The 22,762-nt window shown below is 58.0% G+C and overlaps 1 protein-coding gene across 18 annotated transcripts in view; it reads right to left on the bottom strand.

The window, feature by feature from the left end:
- The window catches only part of DNM2 (dynamin 2), a 90,532-nt gene that overhangs the window by 8,529 nt on the left and 59,241 nt on the right, over window positions 1-22,762 (bottom strand). For 5 of the 18 annotated variants that reach the window (XM_045491918.1, XM_045491911.1, XM_045491913.1 and 2 more), the window contains 10 exons: window positions 20,081-20,216; window positions 18,765-18,832; window positions 18,000-18,138; window positions 15,564-15,650; window positions 13,879-13,949; window positions 12,468-12,497; window positions 10,358-10,409; window positions 9,412-9,423; window positions 5,754-5,867; window positions 1,111-1,220 (listed from right to left, as the gene is read on the bottom strand). In XM_045491918.1, the coding sequence (XP_045347874.1) occupies window positions 1,111-1,220; window positions 5,754-5,867; window positions 9,412-9,423; window positions 10,358-10,409; window positions 12,468-12,497; window positions 13,879-13,949; window positions 15,564-15,650; window positions 18,000-18,138; window positions 18,765-18,832; window positions 20,081-20,216 (819 nt within the window). The other 13 variants (XM_045491925.1, XM_045491916.1, XM_045491919.1 and 10 more) reach the window with 7 other exon arrangements.

The raw sequence follows: 22,762 nt of genomic DNA, 5'->3' as shown, positions 1-22,762 counted from the left end.
TCCCCCTGCTCTCGGATCCCCTGCCAGCTGGACCTCTTCCCAAGCTGAGAAAAGCATCTTTATTTTTGCTGAAGTCTCCCCCCAGTGCCCGGCGGGGTGGGTTTTCCGAGGACCTCCTGGGCCTTTCTCTTCTGTCTACACTCACCTGAGGGTCTCACCCCCATCTAGGACTTTGAACGTGGCCGTGCATTAACAACTCCCCAATTCACACCCCGCCTGGAGCTCATTCCCCAACACCAGACTCTTGAATGTGCACGGCTGCCTCCCTGATTCCCCACGTGGTTTCTCAGAGGCCTCTCTCCCTCAGCGTGGCCCCAACCCAGCCCCTGATGGTCCCCAAGCCTACCCTGACTCTGCCTTCCCCAGCTGATGGCAGCTCGGTCCCTGTGTGAGTTCAGGGTCACCAGAAAATGCCTTCCTCTCTTGCACCCACATCCACCGGGGCTTTGGTCAGCTCTGACTCTCGGCATCAGCATCGGCTGCCTCCCCCTCTACCTCCTCAGCCCCACCCCAGCCCAGCCCCCACAGCCTCCCACCTGGACCAGTGCTCTGCAACCCATCCTAGTTTCCCCACTCCTGCCCTACCCCGCCACAGCCCCCAGGAGGCGCCTGTGAGCACCTGAGCGGGCGCCAGTCCCTCCTCCGCTCAGAACCTCGGCCATCACTTCATCAGGTCTCTGCCCAGATAGGACTTTCCTGACCACACACTGGAAGCACCCACGGCGGTTTTCTGTTTCTCACTTGATTCCCTTTCTAATTTTTTTTTTTTTAATGTTTAATTTTGAGACAGAGAGAGACAGAGTGCTAGTGGGGGGAGGAGCGGGGTGGAGGGGGGAGGAGCAGGGTTGGGGGGGGAGGGAACACAGAATCCAAAGGAGGCTCCAGGCTCCGAGCTGTCAGCACAGAGCCCGACGCGGGGCTTGAACCCACGAACCGTGAGATCACGACCTGAGGTGAAGTCGGACGCTTAACTGACTGAACCACCCAGGCGCCCCTCACTTGATTCCCTTTCTGGAACATGAGACCCCAGGCAGGGACTTTACACAGAAGATGCTCAGTGGGTACTGCTGACTGGATGGGGACGGCCACCCTCACCCAGTGGGCCCTCACCTCTGCTCCGTGTTGAAGATGGCGAAGACGTGCTTGTTGGACATGAAGCCCTTCTCCACGTCGCGGATTTTCAGGTTGTCCAGAGGCAGCATGTACTTCTTCTCCTTCTCCTGAGGGCGGAAAGGGGAGGGGTCACCCCGGACTGGACCCCACCTCGACGGCCACCTGCCACAGCCTCTCATGCTGGTGGCTTTATTCGGATTAACTCACCTGCCTCGGCCCCCACCTCTCCCTTGTCCACTTTGCCCCAGCCATGCTGGCCCCCTCGACGCTCCCTCAAGGTGCCAGGTGGGCTCGTGTCACCCCAGGGCCTTTGCTGGAATGTTCCTCCTCCCAGTGCCCGCATGGCTCCCTCCTTGCCTCCTTCAGGTTTTTGTGCGGAAGGGACCCTCTCGGAGAGGCCTGCCCCGACCCCACCCCACACGTTCGCAGGCACTGTCTCCCTTGCCTTCTCCGTCCTCCTTCTCCCCTTGGTACTTCCTCTCGCGTAACACAACACCTTGTCCTGCTCACTGACCTAGGCTATTCTCTGTCACCCACCTGATTCATCAGTTCCTCAAGGCCAGGGACTCCTGTCTGGTTCACTACCACACCTACGACCACTCTATCTTCACAATGAGCCTGTAACTGAATTACTGCTATGATCCCATCTTACAGAGAGGGAGACTGAGGCAAAGAGGGGGCAGGCAACGATTCAGCGGTAGGGCTGGGATTTAAAACTAGTCAGCTTCAGATGATCCTGGAGCTGGAAAGTGAGCCCCCTTGAGGTGATGCCTGAGCTCCAAAGCCACAGAAGTGTCACTCGCTTCCCAAGGGCAGCCCTGATCAGGAAGTGCCCCACGGAGTACAGGCACAGCAGTCCTGGCGGCTGCTGGGGAAGCAGCTGAGAGGATGTGGCCCTCAGCCAGGGGCACAGGCCTGGCGAGTCACGGAAGCCAACATTCATCCACCGATGGAGGCTAAGGACCTACTGTACCCCCAGCCTGGGGCTGGGCCCCTGTGGGTGCATCATCTTAGACCTCCCTGCGGCCCAGGCCTTAGCAGTTCAGATGGGCTCTGCCCCTCCCCGGCCACGGACCCTTGGGCAAAGCACTCCCTCTCTATGCCTCAGTTTCCTCATCTGTCAAAGGCAGACAGGAGTCCTGCCCTCCCTGTGCAAGGTGAGGATTAAGTCGAGCCCAGGAGACACTAGGATTTTCTTCTGTGTGTTTGTCCCTCACTCTTATGGCTCTAGGGTCAAGTCCCAGGACTCTGGCAAAGGAGGAAGCCAGGCAGAGTGCTCCTTCCGGCCGAGCTGCAGTGAGGGGCAGAAGTGGGGCCTGGCGGCCACGGAGGTGCGGACCCCCCCGTTCATGCTGCAGAGGGGGGTCTGAGGAAGGAGACCGCACAGAAAGGCTCCGGCTAAGTCCCAGGGCCTTCCAACCTTCCGGAGAAGAGTCTCGGGGGCTTTAGAAGGGGCCAGGGTGGGGGTTCCCTGCTCAGAAGACTGTGGAAGAGCCTCTGCTGCCCCCGCCCTGTCGTGTCAGGAGGCAGGAAGCTTCCAGTCGGCTGACCAGGCCAAGTAACTGAGTCACAGTCCTTTTGGGCCCCGAGCGAGACGCCACATCTGGAACTGTTTATAGTGTGATTCCGCCCAGAGCGCGGCAGCTGCCTTCCTGATGCTGTTGACACGCACGCACAGAACACAAACACACAGAGACGCAGAGGCGTGTGCGCACCCCGCCCCCACCCGCCCCCCAAAGAGCCCTCTGCCTGCACACAGAGGCCGCGGACCCAAACCCTCCCTCCCGCCCACGCCCACCCGCTCCCCAGCCCCCTCCTTAGGATTTCCTGCAAACCCACAACTTTCTCCAGATGCGAGCCGGCCCCAGCCGTGCCACGTCAGACGAGAGAAGCGCATCGGCGCAGGCACCGGCCTCCCCGCCCGCTCCAAAGGGCCGGGGCGCAGTGGCCCTCCTTGTCCCCCCTCCCCCCCGCCAGGGGGCCTGCAGGACGGACAGCCGGCCCCGCCCACCCAGTGTTCAGACTACCTGTTCAGGGGGTTCTGAATGTGTACAGTAGTCTGCACATTGGTTAGGCTGGGCTCGGGCAAGCGGCGCGTCGGGACGGGCACCCCCGAACTTCCGCCCCCTCCGCAGCGAGGCGGACCCGGAGGTGAGTGTCATCGCCCACCGCCCTGCTCTCCACCGCGATGGAGAGACGTGCACCGAAGCCTGGGGAGTCAAGAAGGGCCTGGGTGGGAGACGAGGTGCCAGGGAAAAGCAGAGGGACCCGCCGCCAGCCGCGGGGGTAGGGGCTCTGGCTGAACGGTCCCCCTAGTCCCACCCCACTCTGTAACTGCTTCCTCTTGGGTTATTTTTTTAAAATAAAGAAATACGGTTCGCCTCTCTGAGGCGTCTCTGAGAAGGTCCCTGAGCTGGGGGGGTGGGGGGGGGTTGGGGGGGTGGCGGCTGCCACGTGTGGGGTTCCGAGGGTCCCGCCCCTCCCGACCTCAGTCTGCTTTGTGTCTGCGGCGCACACAGGGCCCCTTTCACGGGCCTGACGGTTCTCGTTACCGCCGGCGGGCGACCCACCCTCCTCCCGTCCCGAAGCCTCCCCTGCCCTGGGTCTGGGCCCGCAGGAGGGTCCGGGGCTGCTGCTTTCAACCCCGACATGAGGGGAAAACGAGGGACCCCTTCTCCACGAAAGAAAAGGAACTCTTAAAACCATACTTGCAGTGAACTGCCAGGAGGGGGTTCGGGCCCCAAGTCCCCCTACCACTGCCCGAGGCCGTCACAAAGCCTGGCACTCCCACCCTGGGCGGAGACGCCCCCCGGGCCCAAGGCGGAGACCGGCCCTCAGCGGGCCTGGTGAAAGCCTCGGCAGACCGGCTTTCGGACTGTGGGGGCGGAAGGAGGGAGAAAACGCAAAAGCGTCATCCCCACCCCCTCACCCCGGCCATTTTGAGAAGCTGATCTGGCCACGAGGGTTCCTTAAGAAACGCCTGACCTCACCCTCCCTCCACATCCCAACACCGAGAGGCTCTGTGGTCCTGGCCACGCCCTCTCCCGGCTTAGAAACAGCCACCAGACAGGGTCCTTCCGGGGGCGCGGGGTTCCCGATGCTCTTGGAAGGTTCCAGAATGAGTGGGAACAATGACATTTCACCCCTAAACACCCTCCCTCGGAGGAACCGTGTCCAGCCGGGGCCACAAGAGAGTGGTCCAGGCCAGGGCTGAGGTGTCTCTCAGGACAGGGAGCACACGCCCTATACCCCCAACACAGGGACCCTTCCCCACTCTGTGACACAGGGCGAGTCACTGCTTGGAGCCCGATTCCTTAAGAACAAAAGGAGCATAAGGATTTTCTGAGGAAATTGTGGCCACGGTGGGCTCCCCAAGCCAGTGAGCCTGGCACAGGGCAGGGACTTCACAAACAAGAGCTGTGCCATCCCAGGTGACTAGGACACACGGTGGCCATGTGACCGGAGGGTCAGGGGCACGAGCAGAGCAATGCAGGTACCTTCCTCCGGCAGGCCCTTCTTCCCTTCTTCAGGCTGCTACAGACCATACTGGGATGGGCAGGGGGGATATGGGACCACGGCAGGGGGGTCACACGTTAAGGTGGCAAAATGGGGAAGGCGGAGCTCGGGCTCCGGACAGCCTCCCGGCACAGGCCTGCCAAGCTCCCCAGGACACGGGCAAGAAACAGACTGCCGTCTCCGTAAGTGCCTTCATTTGGGCCTCTGTCACAGATGCCTAACGCTGCCCTGGCCAACAGGGATGGCTGGTGGACCTTTCATGGGGCAACCCAGGAAAATGAAAGCAACACAGTGTCCCCCACTGGTGACCCTCAGAAGCCGATCCCGCCCACGACAGAGCAGCAACAGGCAGTCACACTGGAGCAGCGCCATTCCCGGGCCACTAGGCCATAGCCACGTTGTTAAGAGAACTAAGCAAAGACGTGGGCCACTCGGGCCGGGAGGACAGGCCAGTGCCGAGGCGGAGAAGGGACCCAGACAGCAGTGCTGCCCGAGAGGCGGCCCACTGGGCTGGGGGCGCAATCGCTCACAGGGCTTGCCTGCGGGTTCCCGGAGACCACGGTACAAGGCAGCACACAGCCCTGGGGTTTGCGTTCCTGGTGCCATTCCCAGAGGCCTCCCCAGGCCCTTTGGATCAGGAAAGTACATAGGGAATGTTCTAGACAGAGGCTATAGCTAAGCACATCACAGGGGCCATTCTACCCCACTTCACAGATAGGGAAACGAGGTGCCTGGCTGAGCCCCTTGTAGACATTGGATCCCCAGCACCTCAGCAACCTGGCCGGGAGCCTGAGTCCCTGACCTCAGACCACGCCCCCTCTGAGAGCCAGGGATGCCTCCCTGTGACTCTGGAGGCTGGGGTCGGTTTCTAGCCTGCCAAGGGCTCCCCTCTCCATCTCCCTTTCCTCCTGAAGTGGAGCTGCTATCAGGCTGGACCCCTAGAGGGTCATGTGGGGCTGGGATATGCAACCTGTTGCCTAGTATGCACCGCCCCCCTCAGCCCCGCCCCAGTCCTGGCCATTACCATCCTCAGGGAGGAGCTTGGGGAGCCTTTCTCGAATGAGTGAGCAAGCATCCACCCACTCTAGTCCCACCGCCCTACCCACCCACCCCCAGCCACTCACCTCCTCATCCTTGTACCAGGACAGAGACTCGGCCGTCAGCACAAACCAGTACTCCTTGGAGCCGCCCTTCATCAGACTGATGTTGTTGATGGTCAACCAGCCCCTGCGGATCACCTGGGGGGGAGGGTGCTGCTCAGAGGGGGACAACGCCTGCCGCCCGGCCCAGCCCACCCCCGTGCAGGGCCCAGGGCCCTCGTCCCCAGTAAGGAAGACGGACCACACAGCAGAGATGCCTCCAGCCCTAGACCAGGCAACCCAACTCCACCTTGCCCCCAAGCATTTCCCACCGCAAACCAACACGGGATGCCCAGGCAGACAGACACGGGGCACTCACACTCACTCACAAGGCTCGGGGGTGGGGGTGGAGGGGGCAGGGAACCGGGCCCCCGGGAGACCCCCTGCACGCGGGGTCTAGTCAGCACAGGCAAGAAAAGGTGTGCCTGGCTACAAGGGGCCCGGGACAGTTTCCGGGCTTGTATGGGAGTGTGTCACATGGGACGTGACATCGGAGGAATCACACTTGCGGGACCAAGTGCCAGGGACGCCCTCACACCCTCTGGAAGATGGCTGTTGGCGGAAGGCTGGGGGAATTGCCACGAAATGGGAGTGGTTCTTTCTCTCTCTCCTTTTGTGGCTGACCGGCAGAAGCTTAACCCACAGTGTTGACTCTGCTGCCCGCGCCGTTGGTCACCTGCCCAGCTTACTATGGTGGACACTTGGTGGGCAACGGGACCTGCTCTGGACGGGGACTGCGGCCAGCCTCTGTCCTGGGGCTCCCTTCCCCACAGGCTCTTTTCCAGAGTACAGGAAGAAGGGATGCTTCCGCCCAGAGGGCTGGGGCCAAAGGTTCGAGCTTGGGGCACCCGCCGGGGATCATGCCCCTCGCTGGCCTCAAACCCGGAAGTCCTACTCTTCTCTGACGCGCTGAGGCTCTGGCCTGGAAGATCCCCTGGCCGGGGCTCGTCTGCCTGCAGCTGTCATCTGAGTAGGAGGCAGAGTCCGGCCAGGTCTACACAGAGGACTCATCTGACAGCTACATGTAGGCAGCCTGAGGGGCCACGGTCCTGTGTTCCCTGGGTCATGGAGGCATGTGTGGGCCAGAGCTACCCATCACTCTGGTCTGGGGACCCCCGGGCAGCGGGAAGCACACGGAGGCACAGGCAGGGCCGCCTGGGGCCCAGGCAGCAACAGACCGGGCCAAGCTATGCGGAGATGCAGCCAAGGACAGCTGGGATGGGCTGGTGTTGAGTCCCCACCTCCCTACCCGCCTCGGGGCGGGGCGGGGGGGGGGGTCGGGGGCGGGATGGGGCTTGAGGGATGACTCTGGGGCTCTCACGTCTTCCTAAGGGGTAGGTCTCAGGAGGGGCTTTCTCCTCCCACTCTGACCTGCCCCCAGGCCTGTCAAATCTTAACAGGGCCACCTGCTTCCTATGGCTGGAATTAGGCTCTGAGCCTCATGGGCCATGAAGGTGGAGGCGGCCAGAGCACACCCAGGGACCTCTGCACTACACAGAAGCCCTTGCCCAGGCTGGAGACAGCATGGGATGCCAGCTGGTGGCCCTTGTTAGGGCTTCCTGGTGATGACGAGACAGCACCTGGAGACCTGTGGCCACCAGGGAGTGAGCAGAGACTGCTGGCACCCGCCCAACCATGGCTGCCTGGTGGGCAAGGGGGCAGAGACCGCCGGCCCCAGTAAGGTCATGGTGTCCTCCCAGGGTGCCCTGGTTTAGCACTGAAAACCTGGAGTCCTGGCAATGCCCCCGGTCCCAGGCAAAGTGGGAGGTCTGGTCACGCTGGGGCAAGGCTGGTCTTCAGACTCCGGCTCAAGGCCATCCTGCAGATGGCCCAGGAAGGAGTCCCTGGCTCCAGCAACCACACCCCCTGTCCCAGAGCTGTGTGGGTCTCTGTGTTCATACCCACTCCTTCCTTCCCCAGCCCAGGGGCCAGGGTAGAGCCTGCCTCGTCCTAGCCCAGGCCAGGCAGAGTAGGCATTTCTACACTTCAGTCACCGACAACCAGGGGAAGAGAAGCAGGAAGGAGGTGGAGAACGTAGGCGGTCAGTGCTCCCTGGAAGACAAGTCTTCATGTGGTGAGGCCTCTCCACCTCGGGGCCCAGCCCAGTTCCCAAGGGGGCAGATATGCCCCCCACGTACCCCCTCCTTGGCCTGGCTCACCTGCCTGCACCCTCAGTTAGTAGCAGTCAGAGCTGGCAAACGGGGCCCTGGCCATGCTGTGGGGCGTGTGGCCACGGGGCAGATGCCGTGCCGGGAATGGCCCATCTGAGTAGGCCTGGAGAAGCCTCCAAGGTCCCCTTCCCCTCGAGCTGCCCAGAGAGCTGTCCGCGTGGGAGCCATGTAGGGTCAGAGATGAAATCCCACCCTGGGGAGGCACAAGCTGTGGGCGGCAGACACATGTGCTGAGTCTACAGGAGAAGGAGTGGCTGGCCTTCCTCATCCAGAAGCCAAATTTGTGCCCCAGGGGCCTGGCTTAGAAGGAGGGGGGTGGAGGGACAGAAGAGGCAGGCAGGCTCCCACGCTCCGGGGTGCACAGGGACAGGCACGCACACACGCCAGGGGTGGGAGGAAGGGCCGCCGGGGGCAGCACGGGCAGCAGCAGGAAGCAGCAAGCTGGGGCCCGCCGGCAGGGTGGGTCAGCCTCCTCCTGGGTCAGGGTTCTCGGCCTGAGTCACCTGAGGCAGGAATGGGAACCGTGGCCGGGAGACCCAGGGGCCCGCAGCCGGGGCGCAGCTGGCCTTTGGTGCTGGGGATGTGGAATCTGGCAGGAAGAGAACAACTAAACCTCTTGGGGTGTGAGGAGAAGCGGGCCCCTGGACTGTTTGGAGGGGGAGATGGTGAGTATTCAAAGTGAGAATCCTGGGTGCGGTGGGAAAGGAGTGATGCCTGCCGCAGGCAAAAAACGCTAAGGGAAGGGAGCAAGTGGCATGGAACAGTCTAACCAATCATCATATCTGCCACGGGCAGGGAACAATAGTGGCAGCATCCAGGAGAGAGTTCCCTGATCAGCCAGTCACGCCTCTCACGGGTGTAGGAGGGGTGTCACGTGCAAAGCTATCACATGGGGGAAAAAAATTCTTTGACCAGTCAAGTCACATCTGCCACAGGAAGGGGAGTGGTGGCCTGCTCAGGAGAGTACGCCAGGATCGATTGGCCATGCCTGCACACGGCCAGGGAGGGGCACAAAGGAAAGAGCGCCGGATCGATTAGTAATGTCTGCCCGGAGTGCAGGAAGAGAACATTTCGGCATGGTGAGGCCAGTGGCGGCAGGGGCAAGAACCAGTTCCAGCAGGGCTTAAGCAAAATCTCCCCTGGCCAGGGATGTGAGGGGAGGGAAGCATGGGGTGTTAGCTGAGTATTTGCCATCCCTGACCTATAGGAAACTAGCTACATGTGTCAGAAATGGGCTGGCGGGCGGGCTGGGCCTCCCACAAGGGTGGTGGTCAGGTTAGTGTCCGTGTGAGTCAGCTTATGCCCAGGGCAACACGGAGTCCAGCGGGTGTTGGCCACGGCAGGGGGTTTTTAGGTTAGCTCGATTTTTAGTTGTTCTGTTATTTGGGGGGAAAGGGACATTTACGGGGCGGCGGGGTCTCCACCACTCTTAGGTTCTCTAATGTTTGCTACCACACTAAGTGGGTACTTACCAAGATCTCCCCCTTTGAAAATGCAAAGTTAGGATTGTGGGTAAATCAAAGAAGAGCCGGCAGAGGGAAAGAAAACGTAAGGGACATGAGGGGACAGAGAAAAAGCAGGAAAAGCACAAAAATGGGAGGAGAGAAGAGCAAGGGAAAAAACAGCAAAAGAAAAAAAATTACATGCTATTAATTATATTCATGGTGTTAATATTTAATTCATTATCATCTCCCGAAACAAAAAAAGCAACAACATATGTATTACCTATGGCAAGCGCAAAAAAATCATGCAGTGGTTACATCCTTCTTTTCCAGAGGGCTCTATAATCGTGCAAGATAGCAGAGCCCCCACCCCCGTCCCCGCTCCCACCCCTGTCTGATATGGAGAAGTGGGGGAAGCTCTGCAGGGATGATGTGTTTTTCTTAAAGAAAAAAAAAAAAAAGGAGGCACCTAACACTGGCATATATGAAGCTGTTCGTATTTCACAAGGCCTCTGGCTGGGGCATGACATCAAGGTAGAGAACGCTTCATGTGGCTCTGGGTTTCTCCAGGAATGGGGCTCACAGGACCCTCAGGCTCCCCAGAACCGCTGACCACCACGCGGCCTCCCGCCACCCCCCCCCCCCAGGTTCCGAGTCTCCTGGGGCTAGGGCTGGGAACCCAATTCGGCTGCAGACACCCATGCCCCTCTCTTGGGGGTCAAGTTCTAACCATGGCCTTGGATGTCAGACAGGGCCTTCTGGGTGTGCAAATGTGCCCCCACAGCCTGGGCCAGAGCTTTAGTTCAAAGACAGGTTTCCTGAAACACCCAAACCTTCACAGACTCAAGAGGCTGGGAGTGGGGGTAAGGGGTCTGGCGGGACGTGTCACGAGCCAGGTACCGTCACTGGGCTCGGCGGTCCCTAAGTCCCATCCGCCCCCAAGGCTAGAGCTGTGGGCTGTGGAGGGGCGGGCTACCTGGTTGGGGATGGCTCTCTTCTTGTTCAGCTGTGTACTCCTCTGCTGGGCGCTGAAAACGAAGCAGAGAGAGGACTCATGTGGCGACACGCCTGGAAGGATGAGGTGAGGTTGTCTCCCTTGTGGGGGCCAAGCGGCCAGCTCAGGGCAGAGGCAGAGAGAAGCGCCTTCCACACAAAGGGCTACCCAAAGGAAAGAGCTCGGGCTCATGCAACGAGAAGATGTATTTAGTCAAACTGAGGCTTCGAGGTCCTGACCTCAGCCACTTCCAAGGGCACCAGCTATTTCCAGGGGTCAGTGGCCCCAGAGCCTCCAAGGCGGGGCCCGAGAAGCTGGACTCCCAGGTGGCTGGGAGGCAGCCATGGTGGCTGCAGAGTAACCTGAGAACCAGGCTGTTTGGGGCGCAAACTGCGGCTCCTTCCCACTCTCTCTGCCCATCCCTGTCCCCGGCACCAAGTCTTCAGTGGCTCCGACCACAGAGCCGGCCACCCTGGGAGATCAGGACAGGGGACGGCTGCTCACCGTGAAAACATTCTGGATGGTTTCCGACCCAAATGCAGAGGACAGGTAAGGTCACCAGAGGGTTTCTATAAAGTCCTTCATTGGCCTCCAGTCCCTGATCTTTTTCCTTCTTCAGCTACCCTGTTTCCTGGCTAGTTTGTGCCACGTGGATGAAGGCCACGCGTTTTGCACGTGGGCACCCACTCAGCTCCCTTGTTCATCCTATTTTCCACTGAGACAATCACAGCGCCACCCATCTGCAAACAACTGATACCTCCTATTCCTTAGGCATCCTACTTTCTTTTCTTATCGTATTGCTTGAGGAATCAGACATTCCTTTAGGAATACGCATGGTTTTAGGAACTTTCAGAATATGACAAGGCACACCATCTTGTTACGCTCCTTAACTGGCTGCCTCTGGGGCTGTACCTGAAAGTTCAAGCTGGCTGTTGGATGAGAGAGAGAGAGAGAGAGAGTAAGAGAGAGAGTTAAGGAAATAGGCTTCCGTTCCTAGACAGGCAAAGGTTGGAAGAGTAAGAATGGAGAAAGGCTGGGGCACCTGGCTGGCTCAGTCAGTTGAGCGTCCAACTCTCGGTTTTGGCTCAGGTCACGATCTCACGGTTTCATGGGTTCGGGCCCCACACTGGGCTCTGTGCTGACAGTGCGGAGCCTGCTTGGGGTTCTCTCTCTCTCCCTCTCTCTGCCTCTCCCCCACTCACACTGTCTCTGTCCCTCTCAGAATAAATGAATAATAAAAAAAAAAAGAATGGAGGAAAAATTTATCCAACAATTTTCCTAGCATTCAACGAGTTTATTACAGAGCTTTTTCTCTGGGCCTGGGTTTCATATTCAGAGGGCAGCGAGAAAGCAGCCGACAACATCTAGCCCAGGAAGGAGTTCGGTCAACAGTGTCTGCGGGAGACAGGACCGATTAAGCCCCGCACAGTGATGGCTGGGTGCCAGCGAGGCCCCAGATGTGCTGCTTGGGGCTTCCTGGCTCCCACCCTCACCTGGAAGCCCCTGTAGGTGCCCCTTTCCCTTGCCGGCTCCCAATCAGACATTTCTTGCTTTCAGGTGGATGAGGGGAGCAGGGGGAGGAGTCCAAAGTCCTCCCCTCAGCCTGCAGGGCTCCTCCTGGCAATGGGGCCTGGCCTCTCACCTCCACCCTGCCTTGCTCTCCTCGTGCTCCTCTGTCTTGGGTCTCCCTTCCCTCCCTTCCCTGTCCCGACACCGTCTAGGTCTTCTGCCTGTCTGCCACCTGGCTGTCGTGACTTCCTCGGGAAGGTCTCTCCAGGCCACGTCCCTCGCTCCTCCTTCCTACAGCCCCTCACCTATTCTCCTTTCCAACTCCAGTCTTCCACACGACAACGTGCTCGGTAAAAACACATGTCCAGCCTGTGGGCTGTGAAAGGGTGAGGCCCAAGTCCGGCTCGTTCACCCTCCTACTCCAAGGGCCCTGCCCTGGGCCCAGCTCTGAGACAGTGCTCCACGGCTGTCCAGCGGGCCCCCTCGACGTCCACCCTCCAAGGCTGGGGCCCTGGGCCCCGCCCCCAGCCAGGGCGACCCCGTTCACACAGCAGGAAAAAGGCACACAGCAGGCAATACCCACCCGGTCACCAGCTGCTCAGTATAATAACAGCTGGGGGAAGTGGGAAGGCCCAGGAGTCCAGAGGAAAGAGTGGAGTGGTCAAAGGAAAAACAGGAGAGATTGTGAGAAGGAACTGTGGATGAAGTGTGAGAAGCAGAGACATCAAGGTGAGGCACAAACAGCAGCAAACCAAAGAGGGGGACCAGCGTTTTCCGCCCACATACACCTGGCTGCTGGGGGAAGAGGCACAGGAGGTCAGGGCCCCTCAGTCCTCCCATAGCAGGGGCAGCCCAAGTAGGGCCCTTGGCTCGTCTGGGTGTCGAGGACAGCTTCTGATCATGCCTGCCTGCCTTCCTTCCTTCCTTCCTTCCACTCACCTACCAGGTGCCCAGCAAAGAACAGCTGACCGACTCCGTTGAGTGCAATGACAGATGTCCTACCCACAAGTGCTGGGTCCAGCACAGAGACCCCTGAGATAAAGATCCTCTTACACGGCCTGCTAGCCCAAGACTGGGTTCTAACGGGCCCTGCTCCACAAGGAAGCCTCCCTGCGACCCCAAGGCCAGGCCGGAAGGCTGCCCCTTGGACTCAACACAAGCCTCACGCAGCCCTGACCCCAGCAGTGATTACCCTGGGTCTTAAGCGGTTGGCTGCGTGTCTGTCTCTGGCACGGGACCTTCCTTTGAGGGTGGGGACCTGGGTCTGTGCTTGGCACAGAGAACGCACACCAGGAATACTTGCTAAGTGAATGCCAGGAAGCTGGCTACCGATTCTTCTGCTGGGCTCAGGCAAGAAGACCTTCAGGAGGCCATCAGGGCAATCCATGTGACGCCCAAGTTCACTGAGGGTAGACCCAGGGGCTGACGGAGTCAGTGCACGATGCCCGAGGCCCCCGGCATTTACATCGAGGCCCTGCTGAAATCAGAGACCCCTGCTCTGGCACCTTCCTTATCCACGTGCCATGGAAGGGTTTGATTTTGAATCCATGGTGTACGGATGGGAGCCACGGAGAGCCTAGACCGGACAGCACGCTTCCCAACGAGCAGCCCCCGGAGCCTGTGAGATGTTCTGCGAGAGGGCCAAGTGCAGATGGGGGAGTCTGGAGAAAGCTGCACAGTTTACGAAGGTTCTGAGAAGTCACGTAGGAAGGAGAGCACTGAATGCCGCCAGCCTCACCCTTTCCCGAGGCGGCTGACCACAGGTCTGCCCCATAGGAGGCATGTTGAGGACGATGAGGATGGACGCTGCTATTAGCCCGGGAAAGCTTCCAGATACTCTCAGATGGCTCTACGCTTCACCCCCCAGACCCTGACAGAGAGACCCTCTTGCCCCAGTCTGCTGAGGGAAGCCAACTCAACCACCTCCCTCGGGGCCTGGCTCTGAGGGCCGGCATTGGTGCCACCCACCAGCTGCTGTCCTGAAAAGTACATACTTGGCAAATCCGATAAAGTCCTCGTGGTTCGTGTTGATGTAGGACTGCTCGATGTCGATCAGAAGAAGAATCTGGAAGAAGGAGGGGAACCGTGAGTACAGAGCGGAGGTTGGCGGGGACGGCAGTGGCCAGAGCACTTCCCCAACCCGCCAGCAGGGGGAGCTGGAACCCTACGGCTTCCCAGGCCGAAGACCTGGGACCATGCGTATCCTTCCAACACAAACCAACCTTGGGGTAAATCTGTAGGGGGAAGAGGGGCACGGGTAACTGAAACTTCAGGGCCTCACAAGGAAGAAAGACGGGGCCAACAGAGTAGGGGGAGGCAGCTCGTTGTGCAGCGGTGGCTGCAGGCGCGGCCTAGGCTGACCACCTGGGCTGCAGTCTTACCAGGCCACTGCCTGACTTTGTGACCCCTGGCCTCACGTTACGGGATGGTGGAAGGTGGAAAGGAACAAGAGGTCCAGCTGTGTAGGGTTAAATAATTCCCAGTACGTGAAGTGTTTAGAGTAGGGCCTGAAGTGTTGTAAGTGCTGCATTCAAACAGCAAAGATAATGTGGCCAAGCAAGGGCGTTAGAATGGAACCCACAAACACAGGCCCGCAGGAGCCAGTCAGGGTGTGATCTCAGATAAGGGACAGGCCTTCACATAATACCCTGCCCTTTCCTGGCGTCTCACTGTGCCTCTGAGCCCTCCAGCATCAAACATGCCAGGCACTTGGACTTTGTGGGGGTGCTGGAAAACGCTGGGGTGCTCTGTCCACGGGAGCCATTGTTGCTGGTTTTATAAGGCCTGCGCCCCATCGGCCAGAGCCCTGGGATGGAGCCCAGAAGTGCTGGCGGTGGGGCAACCAGGCGCCATGGCGTGTATGAAAAGGACAGCAACGTTCTTGAAAACAACAAAATTAAAGGGAATCTTTGAAGCTTTTGATACAACTTCAGGGCTACGGAAGCCGCATGGGAGCCAGCTTCTGCTCCACTGATGCGCGAAACACGGCGGTATCGCAACCAAATACAATGCGGAGGCTTGTGCTGGTTCTGGTTTGAACAAACACCTGCCCAGAGACCCCAGTGGACACCTGGGGGGAAGGGACGGGACCGGATGCAGCCACGTGCAGCCGGCTTTGGGCTCACTCGGCACACGGAACGTGCGGGGACCTGTCCCGCTCTCTGTCCTCGTGTGCGCTCGGTCTTCATGGAAAACGTTGGAACATAAAAAGCACCCACGCATCATCGGGAGCGCGAGTGGATAAAACAAGTTGTGGTCCACACACACGAGGGAACCCTATGCGGTGATCACCGGCAACAAACTCTGCAAAATACCACAAATGACAGGGATGAATCTTGAACGTGCTAGGCGGAGTGAAGGAGGGCGGACTCAAGGGGCTACATATGACGGGAGTCCACTCAAGTGACATTCTGGAAAAGGCAAAACTTGGGGAACAGGGAGCAGACGGGTGGTTGCCGGGACCTGCGGGCTGCGGAGGGGTAAAGGCGGGGAACTTTGAGGGCCACAGAATGGTTCTGCATCTTGCTGAGGGGGCGGTGGGGTTACCTTCTTTTATGCATTTGTCATTACTCAAAGAAATGTATGCTCAAGATTTAAGCACATAAACTTTTTTAATTAAAAAAAAAAAAAGATTTATGCAAATAAATGACACCTGAAAGATAAAACAAAAAGCCAATACCTGGTCCTTGGTTCTCCCCTCCCGTTCCCGGATGTACGTGGTGACGATTCGCTCCGTCTCTTCTCGCAAGCGGGGGTAGGAGCTGAGCTGGGGGGCGGGGGAGCAGAGTGGTGGCATTGGCTGTGTCCTCGTGGCATAGGAAGCGACACGACCACATAGAGAACGTGGGGGAGGGGAAGTGACAAGGGGTGGGCCCACCGAGTCCCCACCCCACTCCTGTCTCATAGCTGCTCCAGCTGGGAGACAAGAGAGGGACGGTGGGGGAACGGTGTGCCAGAGAGAGTGACAGGGTGCCCACGCACGAGCAGAGATGCTTTTTGAGAATGGATTCCAAGATGGAAAGTGGCGGAGAAAGTGGGCGCTGTGTGTGTCTGCTGCCCTGCAGCGATGGTGGCCCCCTCCGCCCAGCACTGAGGGTGAGGACCCTGAGCATAATAATTAAGGCCACCAGGCCAGTGAGGCGGGACCTCTCGCCCAGCTCGTGAGTGAGTAGCGCCTGTTCCAGGCTGATGGGGGCGCCATCTGGGCCATCTACCTCAGAGGGACCCCCTTGCCGAAAACCATTCCCCGATCATAACCAAACCAAAGGCACAGAGAAGCCCACCTTCTGAGGTTTGGGTGAACTCCACATGGTGGGGAAAACTGAGCGGGTGCTCAAAGTCACCAGTGGAAAGCCTCTCAAACGCCCTGTGACGTGACGAACACGCAGGTCTGCGCGCTGATAGCATTTCACCTGCGGCGACAGTTTGGAGACCTGCCCGCCCCCCCCTCCCCCCCTTCTCTACGGGTTCCAGGAACAGGCACTCCTGCCGGTCCCCACCGCCTGCACCTGGCTACACCACCGGCCTCCCATCCCCGTCCGAGCCCAAACTGGGAGTGTGGACCAGGTGTGCGTTCCCAACTCCCTCCCGTTCGTCTGCCACGCAAAGTTGAGGCGTCGCGGGGCGACAAGGGGCCCACAGAAGGGGGTTCCTGCTGAGGTAGAGTTTCCAGATGCGTGGGTGAAGACTAACATGGGTAGGGGGAGAAGATGCGGGATGAATGTGCAGGTGATAACAACGAAACCTTCGGTTACCTTCTCGGCACACTTTTTAATGACCGTGGCCAGTTCTGAGACCACGAGATCAACACACTTCAAACTCGGCTCTTTGAGTTTTACAATCTGTTTTTTCACAATGGCTTCAAAGGCCATGTCGGGGGTGAAGAGCCCCGTCCTGGGTCATGCGGAGGGTGGGACGAGGTAGAAAGACACCCAGGGACAGTGCAGGCCACACACGCGGGATGGGAGACAGAGAAAGAGAAGAGAGGAGAGTCAGCTGGTTAGTAACATGCAAGTAGGAGGCTGTGCCCGCATTTGCCCCGGAAGCTGCTTCGGATCAAAGAGGAGTCCTGGGTCGGAGGAGAGGCTGGGGCTTGCTCTGGGCTTTCGTTACGGAAGCGCTAGGGGTCAGTGTCACGGTTCAGACAGCCGAGGGAATGTGGAGGCCTTGAATTTCCACACCTGTGACAATGCGATCTTGGATGATCATCTCTACCCCGTCTAGGTTTTTCTCTCTCTCTCTCCCTTTTCTAATCGAAGAAGCTTAAGAAGCAAATGTGGGCTTTTCCAGACCGAGACAGAAGGCTCAAGCAGAGTTTCCCTGCCTTGGAAGACCGACCCAGAGCTCTACGGCCACCGTGGATGTGCAAGCATGAACCGCCCACTGGGAAGCACTTCAGCTGCCTGGCCAAAGCGTGCTGCCCTGGGAACCAGGCCTGCGGGGGAGCCCAGCGCGTCCTGCCAGGTGGAGACAGCGGCCCGTGAACACTGGCACACGGTGCCTGTGACCTAGTGGCTCAGAGGACATGCTGCCTGGGGGGGCAGCTCTGTTCCTGGAGGAAGCCAGGGGTACTTGGTGGAGGCAGTTAGGAGCCAAGCTGGGCACCCGAGTGTTCGTTACGCTGTTAGCATTCGGGCCTTTCTTGGTGCCTTGGGGACAGAGAAGTGGCTGGCTCCAGGAAAGCCCGAGGGTGCCAGGCGTTTGTCAAGAAAGGGTGACAGCCAGGGAGGTTCGTTCAGGGAGCCTGGCCTCCAACAGCTGACACGGGGTCCCTCTCTGCTTCCCAGAAGGCAGCAAAGCGACAGCCCAATGAAACCCCCAATTCCATCAGACACATGCTAGGCTTGATATCAGGGTCCCAGGGAGCCCTGCCCACCAGTCTGGCCAGTTCTGGAGGCCTGGCGCACCCCGCCCCCCCACACACACACACTGCGCCCAGGCCAACACGCCCCCCGCCCCAGCCCCTGGGAAGAGGCCACATTCTTGGAAACTAAGGCAATCTGGGGGGAAAGGGCACCAGCGGGGCAAAGGCTGGAGCAGCACTGGGAGCCTGATACCAAACCCCCATACCCCCGCGTCCACAAGGCCAGGAGTCACCCTGCCGAGGGCCCGATACCTTACTGGTACACTGCCTAACTGTATTGATTAGCTCCTGGATAACCAGGTCGACACATTTCAGACAGGGCTCTTTCAGCTTGACGACCTGCTTTTTCACAATGGCCTCGAATGCCAAGTCCGGGGTGAAGAGCCCGGTCCTAAAACCATCCGTACCCGGGGGCAGGGGAGATAAGTCAGAGAGAAACAAAGCACGGTCAGCAATTTCATAGGCATGGGCCAGGTCCCCGAGAATGAGCCAAGGTCACAGCAAGTCTGGGGGCTGGACGCCTGCATCCACTGCCTGGAAACCCACAGGGAGTCCTGAGGACGCCATGGTGATGTAAGACTGGACAACCAGAGTGCCTACTTTTGTCGGATAATCGAGGGGACCTAGGAGTCTCACGGGAGCCCTGTGATGGGGACACATGCTGGGTTCCTGTAATCGTGACTCAGGTCTGGCTCCCCCAACCCCCAGGGGCAAATCTACAATGAGCTTTCATAGCTGGGCTCATGCCAACTGACTGGGCAGCTGAACCTACGTGTAGCTGAACCTATGGGCAGCAGATGGCCCCGTGGCCTACGATAGATCCACACAAGACAGCACACCTGCCCTCGAGTGCCCTTGGGGACCCACGGGGAGAGACTTCTAAAGCTACTGACAAACCACCCAGGAGCCCACTCAAGCCCTCACAGTCAGGGCACCCAGAGGGATGGGGGACCAACTGGCTGGAGGACGGCGCCGCAGAGGTGAAGGGAACGTGGCGAGTCTCCCCTCGGCACTTGCCTGACTCCGTGGATGTTCTTAATGGCGTAGCTGATCTCGCGCCGTAAATCCTTCTCGTCGAACTCCATCTGAGAGCAGACAAATCACTCACATGCAAGGAAGTGCCTGCGGCACCCCCACAACAGGTGCGTATTTGGGGAACATTACATGTCCTGTGTGTGTCTGTTTTCACACGGCGGCCTATCGCACTAGACCAAAATTCTTCAAAACATTAAAACCCAATTTCAGCAAGGATGGCTTGAAATGAACACTCTCGCCCTCTCCCAGAGGTAACGTGAATTCACATGAACTTTCTTACGGGCTACTTTGCAACACCAGTCAGGACCTCCAAACACATAGCTACTTTCACGCAGTTTTAAGTGTTGTAGAAATCTACCTCGAGGAATTAGTAAGAATTAGTGACGTTTGTAGAACTATTCGTTAAGTGCTGAAGAATGTGAAAGCCACCTAAATGTCCACTGATGAGAGACTGGCTCAACGTCTAATGGGACATCCGTAAGATAAGATACTACTGTGTCATTAACAACACATGAAATATACATAACTGGTTTGGAAAGATGGCCACCGAATGAAAAAACAACGTACAAAGCCATATTCGTTTGTTTTTTAAGTATGGATGAGTATACGTGCTGTGTTTGTATATGCTGGGCACTTACCCACTCGCACAGAAATAATCGGGAAAGGACGGACACCCAGTTGCTAACAGATGTTGTCTACGGGTACTGGGATTATGAGTGTTTGCGCCCCTTTAGCTTTTGTTTTCATTGAAAAGAACTTCGCTGTTTTTTTACAAAAATGGTATGTGCTTGTGGTGAAAAGTGTACCACTTCAAGCTAATTAACAACAACAAAAAAAAATCTCAAATCCCAGGGCCCAGAGCTGACATTTTTTTTGTGCGTCTTTGTAGATGTGTCTACATAAAGACACACATCCAGACGCGCCCCTTCACGTGGAAGGGTGCTGTAAATATTATCTACATGCCTCGATGCACATGCTGACTCCCTGGCCGGCTTATTTTTCCCATCGACACGATGAGGCCATTTTCCTACGAGAATTTACCTCTGTGCTCTACGTATTTTGCAAAGGACGTGTGCTGGTTTTTGTCAGAGAGAGAAAATGGAGCTTTCATTCGGGTCTGCTGGATACCTCTAAGCTGCCTGCTCAGGAAAGGAGGGCCCGAAGGGGACACCCTCCCCCCTCCACCGCCTCTGCTCCCAGCAGGCAGACGCCTGGAGGCAGGAGGGAGGAGGCCCGGCCGGAAGCTGTGCAGAAGGGGGCCTGACCCCGGTCAGGAGGGCCCCGCCCAGCGGTGCTACCTTCACCAGCTCAAAGGGAAACCGCTCGTGGAAGATGCGATTGATTCGGGCACCCCCGGAGAGTTCTAGCGTGTCCACTTGGTCTCCAGAGCCTTCGATCCTCTTTTCGAAGTCCACCCCAAACTGCTGGACCATCCTGGGTGGGGGGGAAAGGAAACCTGAACGTCAGAGGGGAGGTTCTGACCCAGAATTATGTTCCGGGTCAAGCTGTGGCTTACACACTCCTTTTCACTTTTTAGCACCAAGATGCATACAAAACGAGTAAGATACAGGGCTGCCGATGGCAAGCCATCACTGTGTGCCAGGCCCATTAGGATTATTCACTCACTGAATTGGAGGGGGTTGGGTAGCATTATTACTCCCATTTTGCAGACAGCAAGAGTGAGGAGGGGGGAGGGGAGGGTCACAGCTTAGCAACTTCTGCCTTGATCGGGCAGAACTGTGACTGAAAAAGCAGCCCCTCCACACAACACAGGTGGATTCTGCCAATGACTGTTGTGATTCCTTGGACAAGCGGCTTTGCCCCTCTGAGCCTCAGTTTCCTCATCTGCATGGTAAGTCTCTGCATGGGGTCATTGTGAGGATTCAAGGAGTTTCGATTTTTTATCCACTCCAAGGAATCACCAATCCTAAGCAGCACTACTCATTGGTACCCCCACAAAAAAGAGAGAATGCAGCCAATTAGTGGTAATTCACCTAAAGCTTCTGAGTTCAGAAAAGTTAAAATGTTTTAATTTTTTTACATATTTATTTATTTTTGAAAGAGAGAGAGACAGAGCGTGAGGCGAGGAGGGGCAGAGAGAGAGGGAGACACAGAATCCGGAGCAGGCTTCAGGCTCCGAGCTGTCAGCACAAGAGCCTGACACGGGGCTTGAACCCACAAACTGCAAGATCATGACTTGAGCCGAAGTCGGAGGCTCAACCAACTGAGCCACCCAGGCACCCCTGTTTTGTTTTGTTTTGTTTTATTTTTTTTTTTTAATTTTTTTTTTTCGTTTATTTATTTTTGGGACAGGGAGAGACAGAGCATGAACGGGGGAGGGGCAGAGAGAGAGGGAGACACAGAATCGGAAACAGGCTCCAGGCTCTGAGCCATCAGCCCAGAGCCCGACGCGGGGCTCGAACTCACGGACCGCGAGATCGTGACCTGGCTGAAGTCGGACGCTTAACCGACTGCGCCACCCAGGCGCCCTGTTTTGTTTTGTTTTAAAGTGCTCCCATAAGGGGCACCTGGGTGGCTCAGTAGGTTAAGCGTCCGATTTTGGCTCAGGTCATGATCTCATGGTTTGTGGGTTCAAGCCCCGCATCGGGCTCTGTGCTGACAGCTCGGAGAGCATAGAGCCTGCTTCGGATTCTCTGCCCCCCCTTCTCTCTGTCCCTCCCCAGCTTATGCTCTCTCTCATACAAAGAAATAAACATTAAAAAAGAAAGTAGTAATAAAAATAAAGCACTGACGTGGTTGATGAAATATGTTAATACCACACATGGGCCCTGGGAACCCGGCCCAACCCTTACAAAAGTCTCTGAGTGTTGCCAATGAGCCCTGTGATCGCGTGTGCAGCAGGGAAGTATTTATTAGTGTTTGGTTTTCCTTAGCATTTCTAGTTGCTTTCCCAGCCTCTTGCACCATCTGTCTTAATCATTCCCGCCCCCCAAACTCTTGATCTCCAGTACTGCGCACAGTCTGCCCTGAACAGGAGCTACTGTGGTCAAGGGACCGACCTCTAGTGGCCTCTACCGGCCCAAGCCCAGCTTGCTGGCGAAGAGATGTCCAGTTCTCGTGGGCAAGTCCGGCTGCTGCCGGTGAGAGGCCGGGCCTGGCCGCTGATGAATGGGTTCTCCCTGAACACCTGGCAGGGGGGCAGGCGCAGGGTGTCTCAGATCCCAAGAAGCTTTTGTCCCCCAAGAAATGAATAGTGTTAAGTCTGAGCATCAAAGCATTCTCACCCCCGAACCCACCATGCAGTGCCGCGTGGCAGAGGATGGGGGGACATCAGGGTTAGGATGTGGCCCCTATGGGTGGTGTTCCTCTGGTGTGTCCGTGGGAGGAGTCATACGTGTGGGACCCTCTGCCTCATGAGCTGCCAGGGAGTTTCTGGATCCCACTCTAACTAAGTGCCCAGGGTTCCTTGCAGGCCAGAAACCGGGAGTACGGAGGCAGGAGAAGCCTCGAGAGAGAACCGGGTATTGTGGGGCACACCAACCCTCGCCCCACCTCACAGCTGGGTGGCTTCAAAGAGTCCCCATCAGCTCTGAGCTGGGCCAGTGGGCATCCGCTCGGGGTCAGGGTGAGAATTCCAAGAGACAGAGCATAAAAAGCTGGCACAGGGCCAGGCTCCCAACCCTGTTCCCCCATGTCTGTCCTCTCCACAGCCACCAGAGGGCGCCTGTCAACACGTGAATCAGGCCGTCCCTCCTATGCTCAGAACCCTCCCTGGCTCCCACCTGACAGCAAAAGTCTGATTCCTCCCTGTGGCCCACAAAGACCTGAATGCTCTCTGCTCTGTCCCTTCCCTGCTCTCCCCTCCTCCACTCGACCCCTCCTTCCCACTCTCCTCTCACTCGTTCTGTTCTGCCACATAGCTTCCTCCAACACTGCAGGGTGCTGTCCTGCCTCAGGACCTTTGCACCTCCGGGCCCCACCCCTGAACTCTTCAGGTCTTTGCCTGACTCTCACTGTCT

The sequence above is a fragment of the Leopardus geoffroyi genome, chromosome A2, assembly GCF_018350155.1.
Source record: "Leopardus geoffroyi isolate Oge1 chromosome A2, O.geoffroyi_Oge1_pat1.0, whole genome shotgun sequence".
Lineage (NCBI taxonomy): Eukaryota > Metazoa > Chordata > Mammalia > Carnivora > Felidae > Leopardus > Leopardus geoffroyi.
This window is presented reverse-complemented; position numbering and strand designations above follow the sequence as displayed.